At 64.2% G+C, this 25,525-nt stretch overlaps 2 protein-coding genes across 4 annotated transcripts in view; one reads left to right on the top strand and one right to left on the bottom strand.

The window, feature by feature from the left end:
• NUMA1 (nuclear mitotic apparatus protein 1) overlaps positions 1–19,366 on the top strand; it is a 21,477-nt gene extending 2,111 nt beyond the window's left edge. Inside the window, exons 2-26 of one of the 3 annotated variants that reach the window (XM_085320882.1) lie at positions 91–163; positions 634–722; positions 2,203–2,282; positions 3,040–3,122; positions 3,393–3,473; positions 3,765–3,849; positions 4,749–4,872; positions 5,521–5,678; positions 6,392–6,509; positions 7,657–7,774; positions 8,390–8,530; positions 8,982–9,104; positions 9,850–13,455; positions 14,190–14,231; positions 15,356–15,424; positions 15,506–15,616; positions 15,728–15,946; positions 16,176–16,333; positions 16,439–16,685; positions 17,204–17,483; positions 17,574–17,710; positions 17,850–18,062; positions 18,358–18,471; positions 18,553–18,720; positions 18,817–19,366. In XM_085320882.1, coding sequence (XP_085177008.1) covers positions 122–163; positions 634–722; positions 2,203–2,282; positions 3,040–3,122; positions 3,393–3,473; positions 3,765–3,849; positions 4,749–4,872; positions 5,521–5,678; positions 6,392–6,509; positions 7,657–7,774; positions 8,390–8,530; positions 8,982–9,104; positions 9,850–13,455; positions 14,190–14,231; positions 15,356–15,424; positions 15,506–15,616; positions 15,728–15,946; positions 16,176–16,333; positions 16,439–16,685; positions 17,204–17,483; positions 17,574–17,710; positions 17,850–18,062; positions 18,358–18,471; positions 18,553–18,720; positions 18,817–18,852 — 6,642 coding nt within the window. In that variant the 5' untranslated portion in view covers positions 91–121 and the 3' untranslated portion in view covers positions 18,853–19,366. Of the gene's footprint in view, positions 1–90; positions 164–633; positions 723–2,202; positions 2,283–3,000; positions 3,123–3,392; positions 3,474–3,764; positions 3,850–4,748; positions 4,873–5,520; positions 5,679–6,391; positions 6,510–7,656; positions 7,775–8,389; positions 8,531–8,981; positions 9,105–9,849; positions 13,456–14,189; positions 14,232–15,355; positions 15,425–15,505; positions 15,617–15,727; positions 15,947–16,175; positions 16,334–16,438; positions 16,686–17,203; positions 17,484–17,573; positions 17,711–17,849; positions 18,063–18,357; positions 18,472–18,552; positions 18,721–18,816 lie in introns of all 3 variants that reach the window. The other 2 variants (XM_085320880.1, XM_085320881.1) reach the window with 2 other exon arrangements.
• An 897-nt stretch (positions 19,367–20,263) lies between these two features.
• Positions 20,264–25,525, bottom strand: part of LOC146586680 (short transient receptor potential channel 2-like) — a 12,349-nt gene continuing 7,087 nt past the window's right edge. Inside the window, exons 3-10 of the mRNA XM_085320883.1 lie at positions 24,756–24,967; positions 24,416–24,571; positions 23,981–24,144; positions 23,215–23,291; positions 22,400–22,614; positions 21,644–21,728; positions 21,260–21,399; positions 20,264–20,958 (exon numbers count right to left, since the gene is read on the bottom strand). Coding sequence (XP_085177009.1) covers positions 20,723–20,958; positions 21,260–21,399; positions 21,644–21,728; positions 22,400–22,614; positions 23,215–23,291; positions 23,981–24,144; positions 24,416–24,571; positions 24,756–24,967 — 1,285 coding nt within the window. The 3' untranslated portion in view covers positions 20,264–20,722. The remainder of the gene's footprint in view (positions 20,959–21,259; positions 21,400–21,643; positions 21,729–22,399; positions 22,615–23,214; positions 23,292–23,980; positions 24,145–24,415; positions 24,572–24,755; positions 24,968–25,525) is intronic.

Genomic DNA, 25,525 nt, shown 5'->3' with positions numbered 1-25,525 from the left:
GGGGCTGGCTCCTTCCTCCTCCGGCGGCGTTTGCGGGCTGTACATCGCTGTGCTTGCTCTTCAACTCCCCTTTTCTGCTGGCTTTTCCAGGTTGGGACGGTAAGCTGGCAGCCTCGCAAAGATGCCTCTGCACGCCACGAGAGCCGCGGCAATCCTCGCTTGGGTAAAGCGCCCTTCTCCCCTCGTAGCTCGCTCGTTAGGCGGGACCCGCTGCCCGGGTGGGTTTGCAGCTGCTGCTTTGGCGACAGCCGCTCCCTGGGGGAACGGCCCCGATGCCTGGGATGGGGGCTTCCTCGGCAGCGCGGTGCCGGCGCCCCGTGGCAGGGGGACGACCGGCTCGCAGCTCCCGCCGAGGACGCAGCGGCGCTGCGGCTGCCTGGCGCTGCCCGGGACGCTCCCCCGGAGCCAGGCAGCGCCGCAGCCGCGCACAGCACCGCGCCGTGACGAACCGGGGTCGGGTTCGGCCGTCGCCTTCTAGGTGCTCGGTCCAGGGCTCCGAGAAGCAGCTTTGGGTTAGCCGGTTTTGCCAGACCAAAGTCTCGGTTTCCCCCTAGCAGAACAGGGAGACAATGGGATCTGCGGCGCGCCTTGCTGCTGGGTCCCGGGTTTCTCACCGCCCCGTCCCGTTTCCAGGTGAACAGTACAGAAGTCTGTACAGATCCCCTCGATGATCTGTCGCAGCTCCAGGACTGCAGCGTCTTCATCAAGATCATCAACAAAATGTGAGTGCGAGGAGCTGGAGGGCTCTCTCCGAGCTGCCTGGCTGGACGCGAGCCGCAGGCTCCGAGTGCCGGAGCGCGGGCCGAGAGCCTCGTCGCGGTGCCGGCGGGGTGGGAGGAAGGGCCGAGGCCGTGCCCCCCTCCGGGGGACGCAGAGGGGTCCGTCCCCTCTGCGAGCCTCGTGCAGAAGCAGAGCGCCCGCGTAAGCGGCGCTGCTTCCTGGACGCGCTCCGCAGCGCGCTGCCGTGCCGCGGGAGGCTCCCGCGCCTTTGCGCCGCGGCTCCTTCGCGTGTAAACGCAGCCTGCGTGCGCCGGTGAGCCTTTTGGGCAGCCCGGCCCTGCCCTGCCCTGCCCTGCCGCAGCTCGGCCTCGAGGGAAGCCCGCTCGAGCCCCGGCCGGGAGCAGGAGCCGAGCTTCTCGGGTCGGCGTCCCGGGGTATCCCGGAGCCATGTGGCGCTCCGCAGGACGGAGCTGCTGTTTCTCCGTAAATGCTGCTCAGCCTAGGAAACAGCCCGGCAAGTTTTCCTTAGCTGCAGCCGCAGGACCTTGAGGAAGCTTCGGGCTTGTAAAGCCGCTTAAAGAGCGGTGGCTCTCCTCCGCTGTGAGCGGTCCTGTTTGCTTCCCTGGCCGCTTCCGAGCGTGACGCGGGCAGGATTAACCCTGCTGGCTGCAGAGAGCTGTTTGCTCCAGCCCGGGCCCCGCGGCAGGGGTGGCCGTGCTTTGGGGCAGGGGTTGGAGGAACGCCTCTCGGGGGAGGCGTGTTTGCTGCTTGCGAGCAAGGGCCATTAAAACCTCTAAGCCATAACGGAGATGGGAGCCGGCAGCGTGCCTGTGGTTGCAGCTGCTTGTAACCACTGAACCCGAGAGGCCGCTCCGGGAGGAGCAAGGCGGCCGTGAGGCTGCCAGCTGCAGCTGAAGCTCATTGCTTTCAAATCCTTCCTGCCGGAGGCTTCGCGGACGCCCGCCTGCTATAATTATCCCCTGCGCTGCGTAACGAGAGCCTGCGCCGAGCAGGGCTCCGACTGTGCGGTGGCTGGGGAGGAAGGAGCCGCCTGCGCCGGGGATATATTTAGTCAGCCCTGATTACTCTCCTGGTCCGTGCTCGAGCTCGGCCGAGCTGGGATCGCCCGCTGCGTGCGTGCACGGAATAGCCCGTAGCTTGATACGCGGGGGCGGCAGCGGGGCAGACGCTGCAGGAGACGGCCCGCCCCGAAGGCGAGCTCCCTTCCGCACGGGCGGCCGGGCTGGGAAACCCCAAAGCCCCCGGGGTCTGAAATAGCCGGGGGGACCCGCAGCGGCGTTGCCCGAGCGCAGGCAGGCAYGGCGTGCGGGGACGCCGTCTCCGTTTGAGCTGGCCAGGGTTGCTCGCGCCAGCGCCCGGTTGCATAAGAGCCAGCGTGTCTCCTGTGAAGATGGACGCTGGCAAAGCACCGCGTGCTTAGTCTCTGCCCGGAGCGTTAAAGTAACCTGTGCACCCCGCTAGCCACAGGACGGAGGAGGGGGAGTCGGTTCTGGAGCGGCCGCTGCCGGAGAGGATCGCCTTCGTCCGCGGCTTTCTGCAGAGTAAGCGCCTCCGCGGGAAGCGGCCGGCCCCGCTCGGTGCCGCCTCCGCGAGCGGCTCGTCCCCGGCCCCGCCGGCGCTGAGCGCCCTGGCTCCGTACCCAGGCTCGTTGGGCGCGAGCAGTGCCGCCCAGAGCCCGTGGCGGGGAAGGAAAGCTCTCCGGGGGGATGCTCGCCCCGGCCGGGCTGGGCGCAGARCAGAGGGCCTGCTTGGTCAGTGCTGACCGCCTGCGCTTGGGGCAGGTTTTTTAACCTGGTACCTGGCCCCAAGCTGGTTAAATCCCCATGGAAAATCCTTATAAAAACAGGATCCCTCGAAGGGGAGATACTGTGTTGCATCTCCCAGAGTGGAGGCATCATCCTGRGCTGGACTCTGCTTGTGCTGCTGGTGGAAGAGCAAAAGGCCCAGAGAGACCCCAGGGGCGAGGTGGGAGGGTTGGAGCCGAGGGTTAAGCTGCCAGAAGAGCAGCCCGGTCGCAGTTACTGTTAGAGGCTGTGCTGGGAGCTCAGCGCTGGAGCGCAGCCCGCTCGCGAGCGCCCACCGCGTTCCTCACCGCCTGCGACTCCCCTCTCCTTGGGGTGCTGGGGTGCCTAGCCCTCACCCCGTCGGCGACAGGCACGTGCCTGGGGTTGGTAGGCAACRTATCCTGCCCAACCGCTTCGGAAAGGGGCTCCCAGCTCTCCATCTCCCTCGCTTTCCCCTTCCTCCTGGTCACGGCAGATGTTCCCACGCGGCTAGACCTCTCGCTTCACGTTGCAGAGCACTGCAAGCACAAGTCGGCCATRGAGAACCTGGTGTCGGCGCAGAAGCTCCTGGAGGCGGAGGAGCTGGAGTTGGCCAAGGTACCTGCCTTGAATTCGAGGGGTTTCGACAGCCCGCGGAGAAGAGCGCAGCCAGCTGGCCCCGGCAGGGAAGGGGAGCGCGCGGCGGCGGCTGTACGCCGTTGCCTTGCGCGCGCGGCTGCGACGGGGCAGCCCGGTCTCCGGCCGTGCCTCCGGGGTCCGGGCGCGGACGTGCTCCGGGGCAGGGGCGGGCGGGCGGGAAGCCGTGCGGTCTGCAGGCCGAATCCGCGCTGGCRGCGAGCGGCTGGCTGACGTGCTGCCTCCTTTCAGGTGGCCGTACTGCTGCTCTACCACACCTCCATGAGCAGCAAAAGCCCTAGGAACTGGAACGAGCTTGACTACAAGATCCAGGTAATCCCCCTGGCTGCGGCTGGCTGTCTCCCGTGAGCTTGCCGCGTGCGGTGCCCCAGGCTCCTGGCTGGGTTCCCCGGCGGGCAGAGGAGGGGGAGARGAGCAGGTGCCTTCGTGTCTAAGGCTCTGCCTGTGGTCCTTGCCCTGAGACCTTCCCTTATGCTCCGGGCTCCCTTGAAATAAGGCGCGTGCCGGCGCAGGCACAAGCTGGGCGGGAGCCGCYGCCGGTCTCTCCGTGCTGAGAGCCCCAGCCCGCCACGGTTTGCTAACCCCGCGGCTCGTCCGACGCAGGTCGAGCTGGCGACAGTCCTCAAATTCGTGCTGGACAACGAAGAGAGCCTGAACGAGAACCTGGAGACGTTCCTGCAGAGGAAAGGTGAGCGCTGCGCGGGGTCGCGGGCGCCGGGTCTCTGCGGCCRCCTCGCAGGCGGCCCCGAAAGAGCGTGTGCTGGGGGCACCGGCCCCGCGTAACTGGTCACGCGCTCCGCGGGGGAGAGCGGCCCATTCACCTGTCTTCTCCCAGCTGGCGTCAGTGCAGCACCCTGCTAAGCCTGAGAGGTTAACGTCGTTGCTCACGTTTGTTGTAGGAGTGCCCAAGGGCCAGCTAAGAGCGGGACAGAAATAGTAACGTTGCGGACAGCAGCAGTATGAGATACTGCGAGCGCTGAGCACTGTTGGCATCTTCCTTCGATTCCAGCGCTGCTAGCGTCTAATCGGCACGCATGACCTTTTTCTCTAGAGCACAAAAACTATTGGTTTGGGGATATATTTGTTTTTTCCCCTGTTTGTGCTGCTATAGCAACCAAAGTAGCAACACTGTCCAACTTCTGTAACTCCAAACTGCTGTCTGCTGCGCTGAACACTGCAGAATTTGACCCATGTAAGCTTTAATCTGTTATCTTCTCTGAGAATGGGCTGTCCTGCACCTGCAGAGCCCTTCCCACTGGGAATGCTCCCARGTTCTGTAACACATGCTGCTGAAACGCGCTTTCCTTTGAGGCCTGAGCCGGGCAGGGTGTCCGCAGCGCGGTTGTGGGGGGGTGTTTGTTCTGGGAGTGCTCGGGCAGGACAGACCTGTCCGTAATGCGTAGGTGGAGCTGATACGACCGTGCAGTGCGGAAGTTTTATGGCTTTCTTGGTTGGGCTGGTCCGCCCCTTCTGGCGTTTGTGGTTCCTGTGCACCTTGGGACTTCAAACTGGGGCTTCGTGCTTCGGAGACGTCCCTTCTGGTGTTAAAATGAAGGTCACACTATTCTCCTTACTTGCGACTTCTAGTGCCCCTGTCCTCATCCAGCACGAGCTCTGAGGAGCATTCCCCTGTGTTCTCCCACCCGCACAAGCGAGAGGTGCGTTTCCTGGAGCTGCAGAAGATTGCCTCCTCCTCCTCCAGTGTGAACAAGTATGTCCTCAGCCTCTTGGACAGCTGGTTGGGGAGGGCAGGGGAGCTTCTAGGATGCAAAGATGCAGTTGGGATGCAGACTGGCTCAGCAGAGAAGCTCCTTCTGGCATGGAGCAGCTCTCTTGCAAGCTCCTCAGCGGTGACACAGGGATGTAGGGCTATGAGATGAGGTCGGGCCATCAGCTCCTTCAAGCCTAGCTCTGTCCTTTGCAGCTAGCAGAGCTTTGCAGAGCAGTTTGTGGTCCTGGGCTCCCTTTCCTGTCTCGGGTTGGGTTTGGGAGTTCCAGGCTTGTGCCACTACTGGAGACTTGGCAGCAAGTGTTAAATTGAAGCCTGTAGCTTGCTGGCCGCTCTAGAACGGGCTGCCATGCTTCGTGGCTCTGGCTGTAGTGTAAAGCGAGAGGGAGACCTTGTCTGGGAACTGGAGGTGCTTGTGTATGTGCGTGCTAGGCGCGTACTGGCGTTAGCGCAAGCGAGATTCGGGTAGTGGCCTTACTGCTTGGGCGACGAGGCGTCAAAACGACTGCTGTGAGCCCGCCCCTGAGCTGGGGGGCACGGTGCGACCGCAGCGGGTCAGCCCGGACCGGGAGCGACCGTGCCCCAAGCTTGGCTCTCGATGACCGAGTTWTATGACGTGCTTCTTCACAGAATCCTCCCCGGCGCGCCCTCCTCGCCCGTGGGGGACGTCATGCAGACGCCGCAGTTCCAGCTGAGACGGCTGAAGAAGCAGCTGGCTGCTGAGAGAGAGAACCGGGACGAGCTGGAGATGGAGCTGGCGGAGAACCGCAAGCTCATCACAGAGAAGGGTGAGTGGTTAGCAGGACGTGCTGGAGCTCGGGGAGGCTTCTCCAGGGCTGTTCAGCTGCTGGGAAGTTTTGTTCTGGTGGGGTTCCCGCTGCTGTTATGACCCTGCCAGAGCCGTGCTCGTGCACGGTCTCTCCTGCTGACCTCTGGATAAGGGCAGCTTGCAGCTCCAGAGCTTTTCTGCTTTCCAGGGCAGGCAGGGGTTTACTATGTCTTGCTTCATGGTGGCAGCTGGACCAAGGGGACAATTACCAGCTTGTCTGGAATGAAGTGTGATGCAGAAGGCCTTGCTGGTGGGAGCCAAGACAGCTCTGACGGTTGTAACAGCTCTGAGCAGGCAAATCTTGGAGACGGCTGTTAGTCGCGCTGCCAAACTGGTTGGAGCAGTCTGGCAGACGTGGGAGTCTCGCCATCCACGCCTAAAATGCTCCCCATCCTGGGGATTTCTCCAGAGACATACAGAGTGCAGGTTCCTTCGCTCCCCTTCTCCGTTGTGTTCCCTTATATATACCCTRGGCAAAAAAAGCGACTGTAGCAAAGCGTGTGGTGGACAGCAGCACCAGCAGCCTGGCTCTCCCCTGTATCCTGCTTCAAATGGTTCCAGTGGGCTGGCTCCTTACCAGCTAGGAGATGGATGGGCGTCGTCCGCCGTGCTTTGGGGGGTCCAGGTGGTGTAGATGGATGGTAACAGGCTCCTTTTCGCCATCCTTCCCAGAGGCCCAGATCACCGTGATGCAGCAGCGGATTGACCGCCTGACTCTGCTCAACGAGAGGCAGGCCGCCGACCAGCTGGAGCCCAAGGCAGTGGAGGAGCTGAGGGAGAAGAACGAGAGGTAGTCCTCCAGGGGCTCTGCTCCTCGGCTAGGCTGCCCCGGCGCTGCCGCGTCCCTGGGCTCCGTGTTGTCCGCCCTTTCCCCGGTGATGCGCAGAGGGGCGAAGGGAGGCCTTTCCTGCCGTTCTGTGCCGCTTCCTCTGCAGCGGCACCTCTCTGAGGAAATCGCTGCTGCGGTCCCGTGCCCAGCCTGCAGGCTGTTCCTTGCCTTCCAAAGGATTGTGGCCTGTAGCCATTTTATTTTATTTTATTTATTTTTTTTTAATTTCAACTGGCTCCTGAGGACAGTGGGCAGGGAGCCAGTCTCAAAGCATGCGAGTTGTTCTGACAACCCGCTCCTTACGCAGGGCCCTTAAATCCCTGCCTGCAAGCAGCTGTTTCTGTTATGAGAAAAGAGCGTGCTGCCCTGTGTAGGTCTCGCTTACCTCCAAAAGAGGCAGTGCGGCTTTCCCAGCTCTGGGATAAGCTCTTTGCTGCTGAAAGCTCTCAGGGTAGTGCTGGTTGCCTTTTCCTAAAGGTTTGCATTGCGGAAGCATGTCGGATTTGATGCACGAACCTTCAGCATAGGCCACCAGGCCCTGTTAGGCTGCAGCTGCTCTGAAATGAGCCTGGAAGCTGCTGCTGGCCTAAAACACCGCAGCCGTGGGAAAGGAGCTCCTCTCCCTGCCTTGCAGATGCCAGCCCTCTCGTTCGGTCAAATCTGGGCCRCAGCTGTGTCATGCACTTGCATTCTGTCACCTGGCGGGCTGCGTCCCAGTCTTTGCCCCGTCCTGTGTACAGTGATGTGCTTATCTGGGAAGGACGCTGGACTTCAGCCTGCGAGGCGTGCTGGTTTGGGAGGTGTGTGTGGTGCTGCTTGTTTGCTTGCAGAGGGCCAGCTGGAGTGCTGCAGCTGCCTCTGCCTTCCCTTCGACCCTTCTGCCCATGCAGAGCACAGACTCCGCTTGTCCCCAGTCCTGCTCTGCCTRGTGATGTGCTGGGACCTGGTTTAGAGCTGAGACTCTGGTACTTTCTCGCCATTGCATAGGGATGTCTCGACACCTTAGTTTCTTCATCAGTAGCCTGCAACATTAGCCCTGGTGTCCTCCCCTCTGTCTTGCAAACGCAGTCCCTGCTAAGCAGAGGTGTAACARTCTCCTCTCCCGCAGCCTGATGATGCGTTTGCATGAGGCCCTAAAGCAGTGTCAGGATCTGAAGACTGAAAAAGGCCAGATGGACCGAAAAATCAACCAGCTGTCAGAGGAGAACGGGGACCTTTCGTTCAAGGTACGGAGCRCTGCTCCCTCTCTGCCTCCTCCTGCCGCTTCCAAAGCGCTCCTGACACAGCCGCGTCCTCGTGTTGGTGGGAGCCGCTCCCTGAAAGGCCCTTCGACCTAAGGGCAACATCAACCTTCAAAGCCAAGGCCGAGCAGAGTCTCACCGACACATTCTCTGCTTCCTTTGAGCCTCTAGGCGCAGGCTGTGGTTTGCTTTTGGCCTCCCTGGTTAGTAAACCAGGGACCTGGGGCTGCATCCGGCCCCCTCGCCTTGCTCCCTAACAGCACAGGGTTTTATGGCAAGACTGAGGGAGAAGATGTGATGGCAGTGCTGCACCTTGGGTTGTGCACAACTCTGCCGCTGGATCTCGGTGATATTCACCCAGTGACTGAGCCTGCTTTGGGCCTCAGATCCTGATCCCACCGTGGGGGTGGGAAATAGAGACTGGAATGAGTCATCTGCGTTCAGTGTTTCACGTGCAGTGTTGCTGTGGAAGCCCCTTGAATTTGGGGGATCAGCAGGTGCTGCTGCGCGCAGCCCTGGTGCGGGGGGAGCTGGGCTGAGCCGAGCCCCGGGCAGCGTGTGCGTCCTCTAACCTGGCTGCGGGGCTCTCTCCCTCCGCAGCTGCGGGAGATCGCCAGCCACTTGGTCCAGCTCCAGGAAGCCCTGAACGAGCTCTCCGAGGAGCACAACGCAGCGCTGACGCAGTCGCAGGAAAAGCAGACGCAGCTGGAGAGCGAGCTGCGTGCCRCCCTGCAAGAGAAGGTGCGGGGTCCCGGGGCGGCGGGGTCCCGGGGCGGCGCGGCTGGGCGGCCCCGGCAGAGCCCCGGCGTCCTGCCTGAGCTGCTCGGCCTCTCCTGGGCCGGCTGGGCTCGCTGGAGCCGGTGCGCGCCCCACGGGCTGTGAGCGGGACGAAGCGGGCAGGAGCATCCCTGCCCGTCCGTGCCGGCACACCGGGGAGGGGCGGCCGGAGCTCCGCCGCCTTGGGTAGCAGCTGCCTCCCGAGGGAGCATCTTTCTCCGAGCAGGCGGGAAGAGTTTCCTGCCGTGAGGCAGGGAGGAAGGTCGCAAGCGTTGCAGCAATGAGAGATGCTCTGAGTTCGAGACGGAGCTGTCGGAAAGCTTGACTGGCGTAGAATAAAACCTGATGATTATGCTTGGTTTTTGCTTGATTCCCCTTCCCTGTGCTCTGCTCAGTCACATGTCTTTGTCTCCAGAAATGCTTGGAAGAGAAGATTGAGATTCTCCAGGGGAAGATTTCCCTGCTGGAGGACCAGCTGGCAAAGCTGAAGGACTGCAGCACGCAGGAGAAAGGAGAGGTCATGGGGGATGTCCTCAAGGTACAGTTAGATATCAAGAGAGCTTGTGCCCCAGCAACGAGAGCAAGCACTGCTCTGTTTAGCCCCCCTCCCCCAAAAAAGCACAAAAAAAAAAAAAAAAAAAAACACTCTCTAGCCAGGGAGAGGAAAGCACGAGAAATTCTGCCCCTCTCAGGGTGCTGGGAGGCTCACAGCCGCCCCTGTCCAAAGCAGCCAGACCCCGGTCTGCCTGCAATACAGAAGGTTGTCCAGGAACAGCGTGCATCCGTTGGACATGTGTGCGCTTCCCACCTCCCAGCGCAGCCGTGGCCGGCAGGCCCCGCTCGGTGGAGGCAGCACGGATGTCTGCCCAGGCAGGGCACAGGCGCAAGGTGGTCCAGCGGCGTGGAGATGGAGCTGGCCACTCTCCAGCATGATCAGCAGTTGCTTGGCCTGGGGATGGGTCTGATGGGTCTGAGCCATCTGCAAGAATCCATTTTTTCACAGTATTTATAGTTATCATGGCCTCCTGCAGCAGGGAGAGGCAGGGAACGGAGCTGCTTCCGCACAGTGAAGAAACGTGCTTGATCCCAGCAGTCAGGAATGGCACAAGCCTAAAGTAAAGCGGGATTTGCTAGGGAGCATGGGCTGGGTTCGGGGAGGGGATGAAGGTGCCTAGCAGGTCCCACTGGGATTAAGTGTGTGGGTCTCATGACGGTGTTGGTTACAGCTTGAGTAATGCTTGGGGGGGGTGTTTTGTTTTTCCCCCTTCCCTCGTCTCTCCCAGCTTGAAGAGCTAAAGCAGGAGGTGTCCAGCCTCACTGCTAAAGTGATCGAGCTCCAAGCCACCATCCTGCGGCTAGAAGAAGAAAAGAGTCTGCGAGAGGCAAACCTGCAGTCTGAGCGGAGCCGCTTTGAGGAAGAGAAGCTCCAGCTCAGCAGCCTCATCGCCAGCCTCCAGAGCTCCGTCTCAGAGATCCATCTGGCCAAGGAGAAGCTGGAGCAGGACTTGCAGGTGCAGGAGGCGCGCCTGACGGCCCAGGTGAACACCCTCACGGCAGAGATCAGCAAGCTCAATGGCTTCCTGCTCCAGAAGGAGCAAGAGCTGGTGATGCTGCAGCAGCAGGTGGAGGAGGAGCGGGCCCAGAAGGGCCGACTGACGGAGGACCTCCGTAACCAAGAGCAGGCGTCCCGGGAGACCATCAAGGGGCTGAGCCTSCAGGTGGACCAGCTCAGCAGCACCCTGAAGCACAGCGAGGAGAAGCTGGTGCTGGTCACCCAGGAGATGGAGGCGACATGTGAGGGTGAGGCCAGGCAGCTGGCCGCCCTCAGAGATGAGCACGAGAAAGCTGTCCAAGAAAGGGACTCAGCTCTGCAGCAGCTACAGCATTTCCAGCAGGCAAATGAAGCAGAGCTGGCAGCTCTGAGCAGCCAGCTACAGACCTTGGAGAAAGCCAGAGAGGCCAGCSAAGCCACATCTGTGCAAATGCAGAAGGAGAAGGCTGAATTGAACGAGAAGGTTCAAGAGTTGGAAGCCAGGATCCTTGAGCTCACTGCCCAGTGCCAGCAGAGCATGGACCAAGTGGGAACAGCAGAGACGCTAAAAGCCCAGCTCCGAGACCTCGAGAATAAGCTGAAAGAAAGTCAGCAAAAACTCGCAGATAAGGAGAAGTTGGCCAAGGAGAACTCCCGCCTGCAGGAGCGGCTGCTGTTTCTGGAGGAGTCTGTGCGAAACACAGAGGGGATTCTGGAGGAYGAGAAGAGGAGGGCATCTGAGAGCCTGGAGGGGAATCTCGCCAGGATTGCAGAGCTGGAGTCGGAGAAACAGCAGCTCAYGCAGCGCCGAGACAAGGCTCTCCAGGAGAAAGGTGAGGAGCAGGCAAAGAGACAAACACTTGAGATGCAGCTGCAGCAGCTGAGAGAGGAGTACGGAGCGAAGACCAAGGTGCTGCAGAGTCAGCTGGCAGAAGCTGCTAAAGGGGAGGAAGGAGAGCGTGCGAAACTGGAGGAGCAGGTGAGGGTCCTGCACAGTGATCACGCCCAGACCTGCCAGCAGCTGCAGGCTGAACAGGAGAAAGTGGCTGGGCTGGAGGCCCAGATGAAGCACCTGGTCACTGAGCATCAGGAAAGGCTGGCTGTGCTCCAGGCAGACCTGTCCAGTGCCCAGGCACAGGCAAAGGAGAAGGAAGGCAAGGAGCAAAAGCTAAGGGCAGAGGTCTCCTCTCTGCAGGAGAAGATCGCAACCRCAGACCAAGCTGCGGCCAAGTGCAGAGCTCAGCTGGAGGCAGAAGTGCGGAAGGCAACCGAGATGCTCAAGGGAGTCTCCAAGGAATTGTCCGATGAAAAGCTCAAGTCTAAGGAGCTCGAAGCTACAGTCAAACGCCTCGGAGAGCAGGCAAGCGAGAGGCTGACGAGCGTGGAAGCCGACCTCTCTCGCACCACTTCTGTTGTGAGGGAGAGAGAGACAGAAGTGGAGAGACTCTCTGGTGAGGTGACCCTGTTGAGTGCCAGGCTGGAAGAAACGCTGCAGAAACACAAGCAGGAGCTTGCGCATCGGGACGAGGAAGCGACGTGCCTGCGGAAGGAGGTGGAGCAAGCCAGGGCGGACTGTGCCGCGGAGAAAGCCCGCAAGGCAGAGCTGGAGGTGCAGCTGCAGAACTCCATCAACGAGCAGAGGGTGGAGCGGTCCACGCACCAGGAGGAGCTGGCCCGGTCCCTGGAGCTCATCGAGGAGAAGGAAGGGGAGCTGGATGAGCTCCGTCTGAAAAACGTCTCGCGGGGCGAGGAGATGAGAGACCTGCAGAAGACTGTCTGTAAGCTGAAAGGAGAACTTGCTTCGGTAGAGGCGGTGAAGGAGCGGGCATCAAAGATGGATAATGAGCTGCAAGGCTTCCTGGAGGCTGCCAGGACCCAGGATGTAGAGCTGGACAGTATCAAGGCTGTTTATTCAAAGGAGATGTCCCTCAAAAGCTTGGAGGAGAAGATCCGTCACAGAGAGCAGGAATCCAGCTCAAGCCAAGACCTTTACCAGGACAAGCCAAAAGAGACTCAGCTTCTCCACTTGCAAATTAAGTATCTGGAGCAGAAATGCAGGGAACAGCAAGACGCTATTGCTGTCCTAGAGAAAGTAGCAGCTGGAGCCAAAGCTACTGAGCTCCAGCAAGGAGAGCTGGAGACCTTGAGGAGGGAAGTGGTTCAGCAGAAGGAGAAGGCATCAGAGCTGCAGAAGCTGCTAGAGGCCTCGAAATCAGCACAAGCTCTACAAGATGGCACTATAGAGACCCTGAAGAAAGAGCTGCAGGACAAGGGTAAAGAGCTGATTCAGAGTAAAAATGCCATTGCTGCTGCAGAGAAGGAGCTGGCGTCCCTCCGCTCTGCAGCTCAGGAGAAAGGCAGATCGGAGGAGAGCTGGAAAGAACAAGTGGCCCAATGCATCCAGGAGATGGAGAGGAAGAACAGCCTCATCGGCAGCCTGGAGCACGAAGTGTCCATCCTTCACCGGCAGGTCACGGAGAAGGAGGGGGAGAGCAAGGAGCTGAAGCGCCTGGTTGTTGCTGAGTCGGAGAAGAGCAAGAAGCTGGAGGAGAGGCTGCGGATGCTCCAGACGGAAATGGCCACGGCGGCCTCGCGGGCRGCCGAGAGGTGCTCGCTCATGAAGGTGGAGGTGCAGCGCTGCCAGGAAGAGATGGAGAAGCAGCGGTTGACCATTGAGGCCCTGAAGAGGGAGCGCCACTGCCAGAGCGAACGCGAGGAAGAGCTCCGTCAGGAGGTGAAGGTCTGCCAGGACAAATACTTCCAGAAGGAGCAGCTCCTCTCCTCTCTGCAGCAGGAGCTCAGCAATGCCCAAGCCCTCGCCGGGGAGCTGATGCCGCTGAAGCCCCTGTGCCAGCAGCTGCAGGCAGAGCGYGCCTCGCTGGAGAGCAAGCACCGCGACGACCTGGAGCAGCGGGTGAAAGCCGTCAGCGCTCTGCAGGCAGAACTCACCAGAGCCAAGCTGGAAGTGGCAGAGCTGCCTGCTCTGAGAGAGAAGTTCTTGGAGCAGGACCGGGCAATGCAGAAGCTGCAGAAAGAGAACGCTGACTATGCGGAGCGGCTCGCTGGGCTCCAGCAGGCCAACGCCAGGCTGTCCGAAGAGAACCGAGGGCTCAGCGAGACCTCCAGCCACGGGCAGCAGCGCTTCGACGCTGAGCTCGGCCACGAGCGGGAGAAGCACGCTCGGGAGCTGGAGCGTCTCAGGCTGGAGTCGGAGAAGCTCGCGGCAGGCAGCAGGCAGGAGGCCGACGAAGCTGCGAAGAAGCTGGAGGCGATGAGCAGCAAGTACGAGAGCACCAAGATCAAGCTGCTGGAGGAGAGGCAGAAGTTCCAGGAGGAGAGGCAGAAGCTGGTGACTCAGGTAGGGACCCGTCCGTCTCCCCGCCCTCGCCGCGTCTTCTGCCCTTCTTAAGCGTCTGTTTTCTTGGCCGCGAGGCTGCTCTGGGCAGGTGTCTGCGCTGGAGCGCGGCAGAGCCTGCCGTCGGCTCGAGGAGTACGGCTTGCCTGTAGCTGGGGAAGCACGCGAGCTCCTCCGGAGCCCCGGCGGGCGCTCGCGGACCGGCGCCGGTCCCGGCTGAGAGGCGGAGCAGCTGCCTGGCCCGGCTGCGGGCTGGGGCCGCGGAGCGGCGGCTGCTCTCCGGTGACGCTGCCTCCTCGGCTCGGCTCGGCTCCGCTGCGGCCGGAGCTCTTGGCGCCTTCCAGCTGGGTCGGTTCCCTGTGACCTTGCTCGCCCAGAGCTGCTGCTCTCTGAAGTCGGGATCTGTTTTTGCTCRATCCCGGCTGTTCCAGAGCCTGGGGATTATCCTAGAGCCCAGGTTCACAAGGGTACGGAGAAGACCTGCGCGTCAGTGGGGCTCGGATCTCCTGCGTACCTGTGTGAATCCAGATGCACTGGCTTAGCGCGGGCTGGCGGGGTGGCAGCGGGGAGGACGGACCCGGGACAGACGTGCCTCCCGAGCGGTCCAGCCTCYGCAGCGCAGTGCGGAGGAGCCGGCCGCTCTTGCCGTGCAGCCGCGGCGAGGCTGCTCCGTCCCCTGTTCTCGGCACGTGTGCAACGCGTTCACTTCTGCCTTTTGTGCTCGCCCCGTGCTACAGGTGGAGCAGCTAGAGGTATTTCAGAAAGAACAAGCTAAGCAGGTAACGCATGCGAAGTGCTGGCTGCTTAAACGGTGACAGTGCATGGCCCTAGCTGCTGCCGCTTCCCCCCAGCGCTGCCGTCTCCTCTTGTGAACTGCTTGCAGTGGGGATCCCGCTGCGGGGCGTTCCCAGAGAACGGGCCGCGGCTCTGCTCCAAGTCCACGGGGCTTTGGTGCGCGGGGAGTAGCAACCGGGGTCCGCAAATCCTTAACTCAAACCTGCCGCCTCCCACGTGCCTGCTTACCGTGCTGCAGGAGGCCTCTCGGCACAGGTCAGCAAGCCTTCTCCCCCTCCCCTTCCCCGCGGGCTCGCCGCGCCGGCAAGCCCTGCCGCCGCCGCGAGCACCGGGGCTCCYGCGGCTCTCGGGTCACCTCGCGCCCAGGGAGAGGAGGTTCGGGGGGAGCTGCAGCCCCTTTGCTCCCCGCCGCCTTGCTCGCGGGGCAGGGCTGACGCCGGGAGGGAGCGGGCTGCGCTCGGGGCCGTGGCGCTGCGGGAGGGACCCAGAGCGGGCGGCTCCCAGCGAGGCCCTGGGGCCGCCGCGGCTCCCGGCGGCTAGAGACGGCGGGGCTGCCGCTCGCRGGGCGCCGAGCTCCCGAGGATGCTTGCGGTGCTGCTTCAAAAGGACTTTGATTGCTGCCTGCTCCTGCCGGGTCCCTCGCGGGCTGTCTCAGCCCTTGGCCCCTCTCGAGGTTTCGGGGCTCGAGCCGCAGCCAGGGGCCAGCGGGGCGGCGAGCCGCCGCGCGCCCCCGTCGAGAGGCTTGGCTCGCGATCCGGCACGGGGAAGCCCAGCGCGGGGGCCGGACCTCCTGTTTTTATTCCAAGAGCAAACGGTTGGCGGTGGAGACAACTGCTTGAGCGTGGGCTGCGGGGGCGCTCCGTAATTCTCCTTGCACCGTCTCCTCTAATCCTCACGGCTAACGGGATCTTTTGGGTTCGCTTCTAGCGCGTAGCTGCCTTCGTGCCTGCATAGAGCAAACCTCTTCCCTGCAAAGACTAACTTAAGGCAGTTGCGAGCTCTCGGCTCCGCTGTCCGCTCCCCGGGCCGCAGGGTGCGGCGCTGYGCGTGCTGCCTGGGGGGCTCAGGCGGTACCGCGAGCTGGCGCAACCAACCCCTGCTCTTCCAGGCGGAGGAGCTGAGCAAGAAGCTGAGCCAGCACGAGAAGGCCACCCGAGCCCAGCAGCAGCGAGTTAAGGTAGAGGGAGGGGGCAGCGCTCGGGGTCCGGGGAGCCCGGGAGGGCGCCTCTGAGCCGGGCTCTTCCCTTCTGCCGTGCAGGTGCTGGAAGGGGAGCTGCAGACGGAGGCCGCGCGCCGGCAGGAGAAGGTGGCCGAGCTCCAGGAGCAGCTCGCCCAGAAGGAGCAGGCGGCCGAGCACTACAAAGCGCAGGTACCGCCGGCTGGCGCGTCCCCCCGCTGCCCCAGCCAGCGCTCTGCCGGGGGAGCCTGACGGGCTGTGGGTTCTCTCTCTCTCTCTCTCTCTCTCTCCCACCCTTCCTAGATGGAGAAGGCGAAGACTCACTACGACGCAAAGAAGCAGCAGAATCAGGACCTGGCGGAGAAGCTGAAGGCGATGGAGCAGCTGCAGAAGGAGAAYGCCGAGCTCAAGGCAGAGTCGGAGAAGCTGGCCAAGGAGCTGCAGCAGAGCATCCTGCAGGCCAAGGAGTCGGAGCTGAGCTGCAGGAACCTCACCAGCCAGGTCCGCAGCCTGGAGGCTCAGGTACGCGCGGCGCGGCGGGCTTTGCCGTCCACCTCGTGGGCTTCGCAGCCGCCTCGCTGGGAGGGCGCTTGCGCTCAGCGAGGACAGCAAGGCTGCGTGCTCCCCGGCAAACGCCCGCCTGGCTCTAGGTGCCAAGAACAGGGGACTCCGTTTCCGAGCAGGTGGTGGGGCTGGCCAGCCCCGGCCATTTTCCGCTCCTGTCCCTCACTGTGTCCCTTTCCCCGGCCAGGTGGAGTTCGCCGATCGCCAGCTGCGGGAGCTCGGCAAGTTCCAGGTGGCGACGGACACGCTGAAGAGCCGGGAGACCTTCCGCCAGAACCCAGCCGACCTCAGCACCGACAGCCTGGAGATGAGCATGGACGAAGCGCAGCCGCTCAACTCCACCAGGTGCCGTGCGCCGGGGCTCGGCGGAGCCGGCGCCGCAAAACCCACCGCRTCCTCGGGCCCTGCTGTCCGCTGCCGCCCGGTAACTCCATCACCGCGCGATTGCAGGAAGCCCAGCCGCTCGCAGTCGGAAGCCTCGGCCGTGCCAGGCGGCGCGGAGTCGCCGGCGTCTCGGCGGCTGCCTCGCAAGGTGGAGTCCCTGGAGAGCCTCTACTTCACCCCCATCCCCAGCCGCGCGCAGGCCAAGCTGGAGAGCAGCGCCAGCTCCCTGGGCGACCTGTCGCTGGACTCGGGCTGCAGGACCCGCTCGGCGCGGCGCCGGACCACGCAGATCATCAACATCACCATGACTAAAGTGAGCCGGGGGCCCGGGCGCTCGGCTGAAGGGATCCGCGTGCTGGGGGCGGGAGCGCGTGCTGCAGCCCGGGGCTCGGACGGGGAGCGAGGGAAAGGCAAAGCTGCTCCTGTGCCCCGTCGCTCCCGCGGCCGGCTCGGGCTGCAGCCGTCACCCGGGGGGGGCTGGAGGAAAGGCAGCCCCGAGCTGCTCTGGGGCAGCGCGCGGAGGGCTGAGCTCGTGCCCCAGAGCTGCTCCCAACCTCTCTGCGCCGAGCTGCGTCCTAAGGAGCCCTGGAGCCTCCGCCGCCCGGACGGGATGCCTGTGGCGTGAGGGTCGAGTTRGCAGCGGGGAGGACGAGCGTGGAAGCGGGTGGCCTAGGAGGAGCTGTGGCTGATCTGCTCCCTGCCCTCCTCTCCGTCTCTCCCCAGCGGACGCGGTGGCCCAGGACGCAGCGGGCCATGTCCGTGGCTGTCCCCTCTCCAGGACTGGCAGTGGGTTTTCACCTCTATTTATTTTTTCTTTTCCCCTGCTCTCAGAAACAGGCCAAGGCGGGGGAACCGGACAGCGCCGACGCGTCCTTCTGCAGCATCCCGTCGGCTCAGCCCCYGCGCGCTGCCCCCGGGAAGGGCAGGCTGCGCTCGGCCGCCTCCGCCCGCTCCCTCGCCAGCTTCCCCTCTCAGGAATCCCTGGTCAAGCTGGAAACCTCCTCGCCGCAGGAGACCCCGGGCAACTCGGCGCTGATGAGCCTCCCCGGCTACCGGCCGACCACGCGCAGCTCCCTGCGGCGCTCCCTGGCCGCCAGCAGCTCCAGCCTCGGTGAGCAGGGCGCAGCGGGCTCCCGCGCCGCCGGCTCCGGAGGCGGCTCCTCGTCTCGGCCCCCCTCAGCCCCCGCCGCTTCGCTTTCAGGCCGGAGCAGCATCTACCTGGGCACGTGCCAGGACGAGCCGGAGCAGCTGGACGACTGGAACCGCATCGCAGAGCTGCAGCAGCGCAACCGTGTGTGTCCGCCCCACCTGAAGACCTGCTACCCCCTGGAGAGCAGGGTAAGAGTGGGGCAGAGCAGCGAGCACGCTGGAGCCTGGCTTCTTCCTTTCCCTAAGGGAAAGCGCGCGCGCGTGCGGCCGGGCAGCGCTGGGGCCCGCGGGCCGCCCCTCGTGCAACGCCTCTGCCTCGCTTCCTCAGCCCTCCAACTCCCTGGGCACCATCACGGACGAGGAGATGAAGACGGGCGACCCCAAGGAGACGCTGCGGCGCGCCAGCATGCAGCCCTCGCAGATCGCCGAGAGCGTGGCGGCCCGGCGCAGCACCCTGAGCGCCGCCTGGCCCGGCATCACCACCCGGCAGCAGCGGAAGCGCCTCTCGGACGAGTCCCACCAGGGCCCCGACACCCCCGAGGTGAGCTGGGCCGAGCTGAGCCGTCCCGGCCGCTCGTCGGCTCCCGGCGGAGCCGCCCCGGGGAGCGCGATGGGCTCAGCTGCAGCCCTTCTCCCCAGCTGCTGCAAAAGGCTGCCGGGGGCGTGGGAACGGCTCCTCCCCGCGCTGCTCCGGCAGGGCAGACCCTCCSGGTCGGTCCCTCGCCGCAGGCAGGGCTGGCGCGAGCAGCAGCCCGGGTCCCCCCGCCTGCCCGGCGGGCTGAGGCCGCCCTGGCTTCCCCATGCTGGTGCTCCCAGCTYGGCCCTCTCCCCTGCAGTCCAAGAAGTCCGTCAGCTGTTTCCCGCGTCCCCAGACGCCGCGGGAGCGCAGCGAGCGCCGCAGCTCCCAGCTCAGCCGGCGGAGCGAGCAGCAGCCGGCGGGCGGCAAGCAGGTGAGCGGCGCCGGCGGGGCGGCCCCCAGCCCGGGCTGCTGCGTCCCCCCGCTCCTCCCTGCCCCACGGCTTCCTCCGCAGGCCGAGCGGCGCCAGTCCATGGCCTTCAGCATCCTCAACACGCCGAAGAAGCTGGGCAACAGCCTCCTGCGCCGGGCGGCCGGCAGGAAAACCACTCCCAAGAACTCGCCGCGCGGCGGCACCCGCCGCTCGCCCCGCATCGCCACGGCCAAGTCCCCCCGGGGCAAGGTAGGCAGCGCGGCCCGGTCCCGCGGCCCCGTCCCCGCGGCGGGCTCGGGGCTCCCCCGAGCTCCCGGCCCTAATCCTCTGCTCTGCTTCTTGCAGGCCGCTCGCCGGGCGCTCAAGGACGGGAAATTCTGAGGTTTCCCAGCACTGCGCTGTGTTTGGGGAGAACAGCCCCCCCAGGGCCCTGCGCTGCCCCTGTCCCCCCCCCGCCCCTTACCTCTCCCCGCCGGCCCCCAGTGCTGCCGGGGGGCTGGGGAGGGAGAGGGGGGTCAGCCTGCTCTCCAGGGCTGGCCCCCCCATTGCCCCAGTCCCCCTGCTGCTGCGGGGCCAGGGGCTGCTTGCGCTGCCCCGGGGCAGCGTTTGCACCCCCTGAGCCCCCCCCCCACCTGCTCTGCTGCCGCAGCCCCAYGGCAGTGTGGGGACGGGGCGGCACAGCCCCCCCTGCGGGTTTGGGAGCCCGGGGGGCGGCCGTGCTGGAGGGATGGGAGCAGCGACGCTCGGCCCCCGTGGCTGCAGTCTGGCGCTGGCCCCGAGGGGGGGACCTGGCTCCCACCCGCCTGCYGCTGCCCTCCCGGCACAGGGTGGTGGCAGGGGGGTGGTGGCATTTTTAAAGTGTTTCTACTTGTAAATAAATTGTATTTTTCTCCTGCTGGCTGAGTCCTGGGTTTCTCCTCCCCACCTTGCCCCCGTATCTCTGTTCTGGGACGGCTCCAGCCGGCGTTCTGAGGTGCCCGGAGCCAGCAGGCCCTGGGGCATCTCCAGGATCCCCTGGGACCTGGGGGGCTGCACGCKCGCCCGGCTTCAGGGCTCCTGCTCGTGGCCCCTTGCGCAAGGAGAGGGGAGCCTGGRAGCCGCCCCCAGCACGCGGCCCTAGGGAGGCCTGGGCGAGGGCGCGCGGGGAAACAGCGCCCGTCTCCGCTGGGACCGTGCCCTGCCGCGTGGCTCCGGCAGCGCGCCGAGCTGGGCGCCAGCGCGGCCTCGGCGCCGCCCTGCTGCCGCTGGTCGTGCCTGGCAGCTCAGCAGCAGCGCCTGCCCCGTCGTAAACTCCATTTCTACCTGCTTTCCCGGGCGAGGGGCTGTGCGCGTGGCGATCTGGGTGCCACACSGGCACCCACTGGCCCTGGGGCTGGTGAGCACTGGCGTGCGCGTGCACAGCGCGAGCACCAGCGCACGTCAGGCCAGGCCAGAGCAGCCCGCGAGGAGGACGAGAGACCTGGGCAGGGACCCACGCGGGGAGGCCAGTGCTGCGCCTCCCAGGCAGCCACAGGAAGGCTCTTCCCTCGCCCTTTCCTTTCTCCCCTCTTTTATTCTTCCCCAAACTTCTTTCGTTACAGCCGTGCCAGCCCTCGGCTGCCCGCCCCGCCGAGCCAACATAACGCGCTCGACATCCTTCGCATGACAGCAGCGGCCCTGAGCCCGGGCCAGGCCCCCCGCTGCCCTCCCCAGCCCTGGGATGGCCCCCCCCGAGCCCCGGCGGCAGAAGTGCTCTCTCCACTCGTGCGCCGGCCTTGCTTTAAATCGGCGGGGTGGCCCCCTCAACCCCTGCCCCTCGCCCCGCCACTCGCAGAACCGGCGGCACAGCCCGGTCCAGCACCGCTGGCACAGGCTTCGCGTGCTGCTGGCAGCGGCAACAGCTCGCTGCTCCTCACCCTTGTTTCGCAATGACGAGGGCCAGGCAACTCCCAGCGTCTGGAATCCCCACTCGCCTTAACAGCAGCCGAAACAAACTGTTCTGACAGACTTCAGCCTCTTGGGTCCAGGGGGTCAGGGATCTCCTGCCCCTCTGCTCCTCCAGACCCCCTTGGCCTCACCAGTCTCTGCGGCGGGTTCATGAGGAAGAAGTTTGCAATTTGAATGAATTCCCRGTAACTGGAACTTCCCTGGTCCTTGCCTGCACATTGAGATCGCTGTAGGATCAACTACAGCCCTATTTCAGAGGAGTCTCTGCAAACCAGACGTCTGGGGGAGCTGAGTCTGGGAGCCTCCTCTGGCCTCGCGGCCCTACCTACTCCACCCAGAAGGGAGAGGACGAGGCGCCCAGGGTTCCTGCCTGCTCCCCGCAGGTGCTGGCATGTCTCTCCACCTCCCCCGGGCTGAACCAGAGCTCGCAGATCGGACACGACACCCAGGCGTCAGGGGACAAATCCACCCACGGAGAGGAGGGCCAGTCTGCCTCCGGGACGAAGCCTTCGTCCCCACAGCTGGAGGCGTGCGCAGGAAGGAGCTCCACGCTGAAACGACCTGCGGTAAGGGGACGTCATGCAGGTTTCTCAAGCCGGCTGGACGTCCGGCTTTACAGAGAGCTGCGTGGTGAGAGCAGGGCTAGGGCCAGGACGCTGCTACCGCGGGAGCGCAGGCCCTCCCGCGGCAGGGAGCGGCAGCCTGGGCCTCGGGACGGGCTGCGGCGAGGCGCAGGCGAACAAGTCCCGCTGGAAAGCTCACGTTGCAGCCCGGCACCACGAGCCTCCCCGCGCCGGGAGCCGYGTGGGAGGTTACAGAGAGGCTCCTTCGGGCCAGAGGACACACGCCGCAAAGCACTCACCTGAGCAGATGGGGCACGTGCCCRTCTCCCCCTGACTGCTCTCTCCTCTGCTCTCCCTGGTCCTGGCCAGTCTTCCTTCATCGCTCCGGGCTCTGGCTCTTCCTCCTGACCTGGACGGCCTTGAGGGAGCTGGCAGAGGCCTGCAGAGAAGTGTTGGGAGAGGTGCTGGGACTGCAGGTTCTGCTCTGCTGCGTCCTGCCCACCCGAGGCAGCCGGCCGCACGCAGAGCCGTGGGGCGAGGCAGCACCCCTAAAGGGAGCAGAGAGCCACGCACTGGCTGCTCGGCTGACTGTTGGGCTCAGGGACAGAGCTGCCTCTGAAAGACTTGGAAGAGAGAAATCACAAGGGCGGGGGCAGCGGAGAAGTGGTGACCCGAGAGGCTACCTGCCCACTGGGCTCCGAGCTCTCTGCCTCCTGTCCGGTATCCCGCGGGCTCTCTTTGGGGCTGCGGGCGCATCCTGCGCGGACCCTGGATGACAAAGGACAAGCAATAATCCCTCCCTCCCGTGCAGCCCTGTGAGATCTCCCAGTGGAAGGGGTCAGGCGAGAAGCAAACAAGCAGCACTCACAGACCCCAGCCCACAGGTGGGGAAAAAGCAACGTGACACGAAGTACTGACGCACCTGAGATGGCTTACACAAAACCCTAGTCCTTAGTGCCTCTCCATTTTGCCAGGCTGCACTGGCACCCCAAGCAAGCAAGAATTAAGTTGTTGGTCTCCAACAACAGGACGGTTAAGTGGAAAATGGAACAGAAACAGCATCTGAAAACAGCTCCTACAAAACTGCCTCGCTCCCTTGCTCCACGCACAGAGTGCAATGACTTCAACCTCCCCAGGGGCTGATGTGGTCGGGAGACAGGCCCAAGCAAACGGCACGTATCGGGAGAGCCCCACAGCACGGGCTCTGACACGTGGGACGTGGAGCCTTCACCTGGAGGTGCCCTTGACAGGAAAAATAGTTACAGGAGGCTCCTTGCCGAGCTGTGGGACCTGCCACCTGCTGACTCCTCTTACCCCAGCAGGGAGGTGACTCCTTGGCACAGTTTCAGGGGGCGTAAACCAGCGGTGGAAAGGCTCTTTGGGCTGCAATACTCCCCCCACGAGCTCAGAGCCCCCAGCACTTCTCAGTTCTCRCTCACCTGATGCTGCAGGGCCTCCAGGGTCTTCAGCTGCCTGCTCCTGGTTGCTCCCCACGGAGCCTGTGCTGGCTCTGGGCTTGCGAGCGCGCCTTTGAGCTGCCGACAGCACCATCCTGGCCGGCCGGCTGAGGCGGGCCGGGCTCCACGCGCGGGACTCGGGGCCTGGCTCCAGCTGCTGCAGGTGGCTCTTCAGCTGCTCCTCCTCCCTAGTGCTCCTGGACACCGACAGTCGGTCAGCACCACCCAGCCCAGCACCATCCTTGCCAGCAGGATGCTCACGGGGGTTTGCCAGAGAAATCCAGCTGGCAGCAGTCAGGATTTCAGGTCCCCCGGGGCTCAGAGAACTGGCTAGACAGTGTCTCCAGGCGACTCCAGGCCTGGCTACATGCGGAGAGGACGGACAAGGGCAGGTGAGAGGGGATCCACAGCTCAGGGGTGCCCAAGGCCAGTTCTTTCCCGGTTGCTGCAGACACGTCAGGCCTTTGGCTTCACAGGGAGCTTCCCAKCAAACTACAGCTGGCAGAGTAGACCCTGGACTCACAAAGCAACCGTTCCCGTGGCCTGGCCAGCTGGGATAAAGGATCGTGAGGGACCGAACTGCGTGAGTGGGCAGGGGCAGAAGGGCACAGCACACACGCCTGGGGAGAAGGAGAGGGGAAGGAGACCGGCCAGAGAAGCCAAGCAGGCAACATCTGGGCATCAACTGCTTCCTGGGACGYGCACGAACACAGCCTGTCCTGGACAGAAGGACAGCCCAGCTCGTGGGCCACCCAGCCAAGGCCTCTAGGTCCCAGAGCCCAGACCTGGCTACTTACACACGTGGTTCTGGAAAGAAAATCTTGCAGAAGGCAGGGTTGGAGTGCCAGGGGCTGGCTGCAGACTCGGGATCCTCCTGCAAGAGATGATGCCCCCGATTTTTCCTAGGAGATCTGCACGCCTTGCCCCACAGCTCATAGAGAAAATCCACCTGTTCCAGCCAGGCTGTCACTACACTCATCACTTCTGATCTCAGATCCACTCAAAGGAAACGATCCCGTAGGACTGAGCCCTGCCACACTGGATTCCTGCCCTCTCTCTCAAAGGTGCTCCCAGCTGGTCAGAACTGCGCTATCAGGAACAGCCAGCACAGGAAAGCCTGACGTCCGCAGGCCACGCAGGAGCAGACCCACCGCCCGTCCCTGACGTAAACCCTTGAGCGAGGCCTCGATCTCAGCCCGAGGAGGCCTGGGACACCCTGGCTCAGCCGCAGCTTGTGGGCAGAGCAGCCCCAGGCCAGGCCCCCAGCTGAGACCTCGAGCCCGTTATTCCTGCGCATCGCACGGGCTTTGAGCCAAATACCAGCCAAGGGGGARACATCGATCGCTCCTGGCGTCCGCTCGTCCCCGCGTGGCACGGGCTTTGGCAGGGAGCGCTGGCTCCCCCGCATACTCCAAGCAAGCTCCCGGGTTTCGGCCTGGCACGGCTCCCAGTCTGCTGCAGAGCCGGCCCGGCTGCTCCCACGGTCCACAGGGCAGGAACAGCAGCAGCGCCAGAGAAGACACCGTCGCCACCAGAGCACGGGCAGCCCCAGGAGGCACCTACCAGGCCTTGCTGCGAAGGCGGGGGTGGCTGGCCGCGGTCAGCTTCCAGCGGGGTGCGCACCCGGATGAAGGAGAGCCCGAACTGGCCGTGCTTGCTGAAGGGCTGGCTGCAGATGAGCCGCAGCCGGTCCCACTTCTGGCCCACCGCCAGSGCCAGGAAATCTGCTGTAGAGGCAGCGGGGCAGAGCTGGGGCCGAGGACTGCGCTGCCTGGGGACCGGGCGCTGCTTCCTTCTCGGCACTGCTCTCCGGGGTCCTGCTCCCACCTCCCCACGTGGCCCTAAGCCACCACCCCGCCCCCAGGACCAGGACACAGTGACAAGCGGGGGACTGGACACGGGAGCAGCTGAGGGAGGGGAACAGACCTGACAAAACCTCTCTGCTCTGCCCTGGGCCCCACCACCCCGTCTGTTCGCTTGGACCAGACGCAGCTTTACCTTCTTTAAACATCCGGACTCCGCAGCGGTTCCTGTCCAGCTTCGAGTCAGCCGGCGTCATCAGCGTGACGCTGGGCAGCAGGGTGACGTAAGGCTGGCTCAGCGGCCAGGAGGAGCGACCCACATCGATCTGGAGAAAGGCGCAGCCGCAGTTCCCTGCGCCACGGCGGGACAGAGGTGAGGCGCAGGGCTCCTGACCCCTCCCCGGGCGCCGGCGGGCAGGGCGCCTCGCACCCCTTCCCCTCCCCACGGCGAGGGAACCGGAGGGCAGACTGTCCCCTGCCCCATGCCCAACTCCTCGCGCCCCAAGGGCCGAGCCTCCGTCTCCCCGCTCGCATACCCACGTCTATGTAGCCGATGGCGCTGGCTCTCTCCAGCTGCAGCTCCGCTTTCAGCTGCCTGCTCTGGTCGTGGGGGCAGCTGAGCCAGGGGCGAAGGCCATCGCCCCGCAGCAAGTTCTCCACCGGGAACCTGGGGTCCTGCACCACAACCACAGGGGACACCGTGTCATTCCGCCGCTCCTTCTTCAGCCGCTTTTCCTCTTGCACCTCCCTTTAGTTCACTGCCTTGGGGAGAAACGTAGAGCGCTCGGGCAACGCACGGAAATGGCGCTCAGAGAATCACAGAATCGGTACGGTTGGCAGGGACCTCCAGAGATCATCTGGGCCAACCCCACCTGCTCAGCAGGGTCACCTAGAGCATGGCAGACAGGGTTGAATCCAGGCAGGCCTTGAAGATCTCCACAGAAGGAGACTCCACAACCTCTCTGGACAACCTGCTCCGGTGCCCCGTCACTCTCACAGGGAAGAAATTCCCCCTCACGGTCAGGCAGAACTGCCTGTGCTTCAGTTTCTGCCCGTTGCCTCCCGGGGCAACTGGAAGGAGTTTGTCCCCGTCCCCCGGACACCCCCCTTCAGGTGCTCGTACGCGTTGACAAGATCCCGCTCCTCGGTTTGAGAGCGGAGAAGCCGTGCGCGCTCACGGAGAGCTTAGCGCCCCGACCGGGAGACCCGCGCCGCGGACACCCCCCCACCACCCCCCGCGCCGCCCGACGGCGCTCGCCACGGGAGCGGCGCCCGCGCGACCTGCGACGAGAAGGACACGACGTGG

The sequence above is a fragment of the Rhea americana genome, unplaced genomic scaffold (assembly GCF_003343005.1).
Source record: "Rhea americana isolate MKP2758 unplaced genomic scaffold, rheAme1 scaffold_661, whole genome shotgun sequence".
Classification (NCBI taxonomy): domain Eukaryota; kingdom Metazoa; phylum Chordata; class Aves; order Rheiformes; family Rheidae; genus Rhea; species Rhea americana.
Note: the sequence above shows the minus strand (reverse complement) of the source record. Positions and strands in the feature narration are given on the sequence as shown.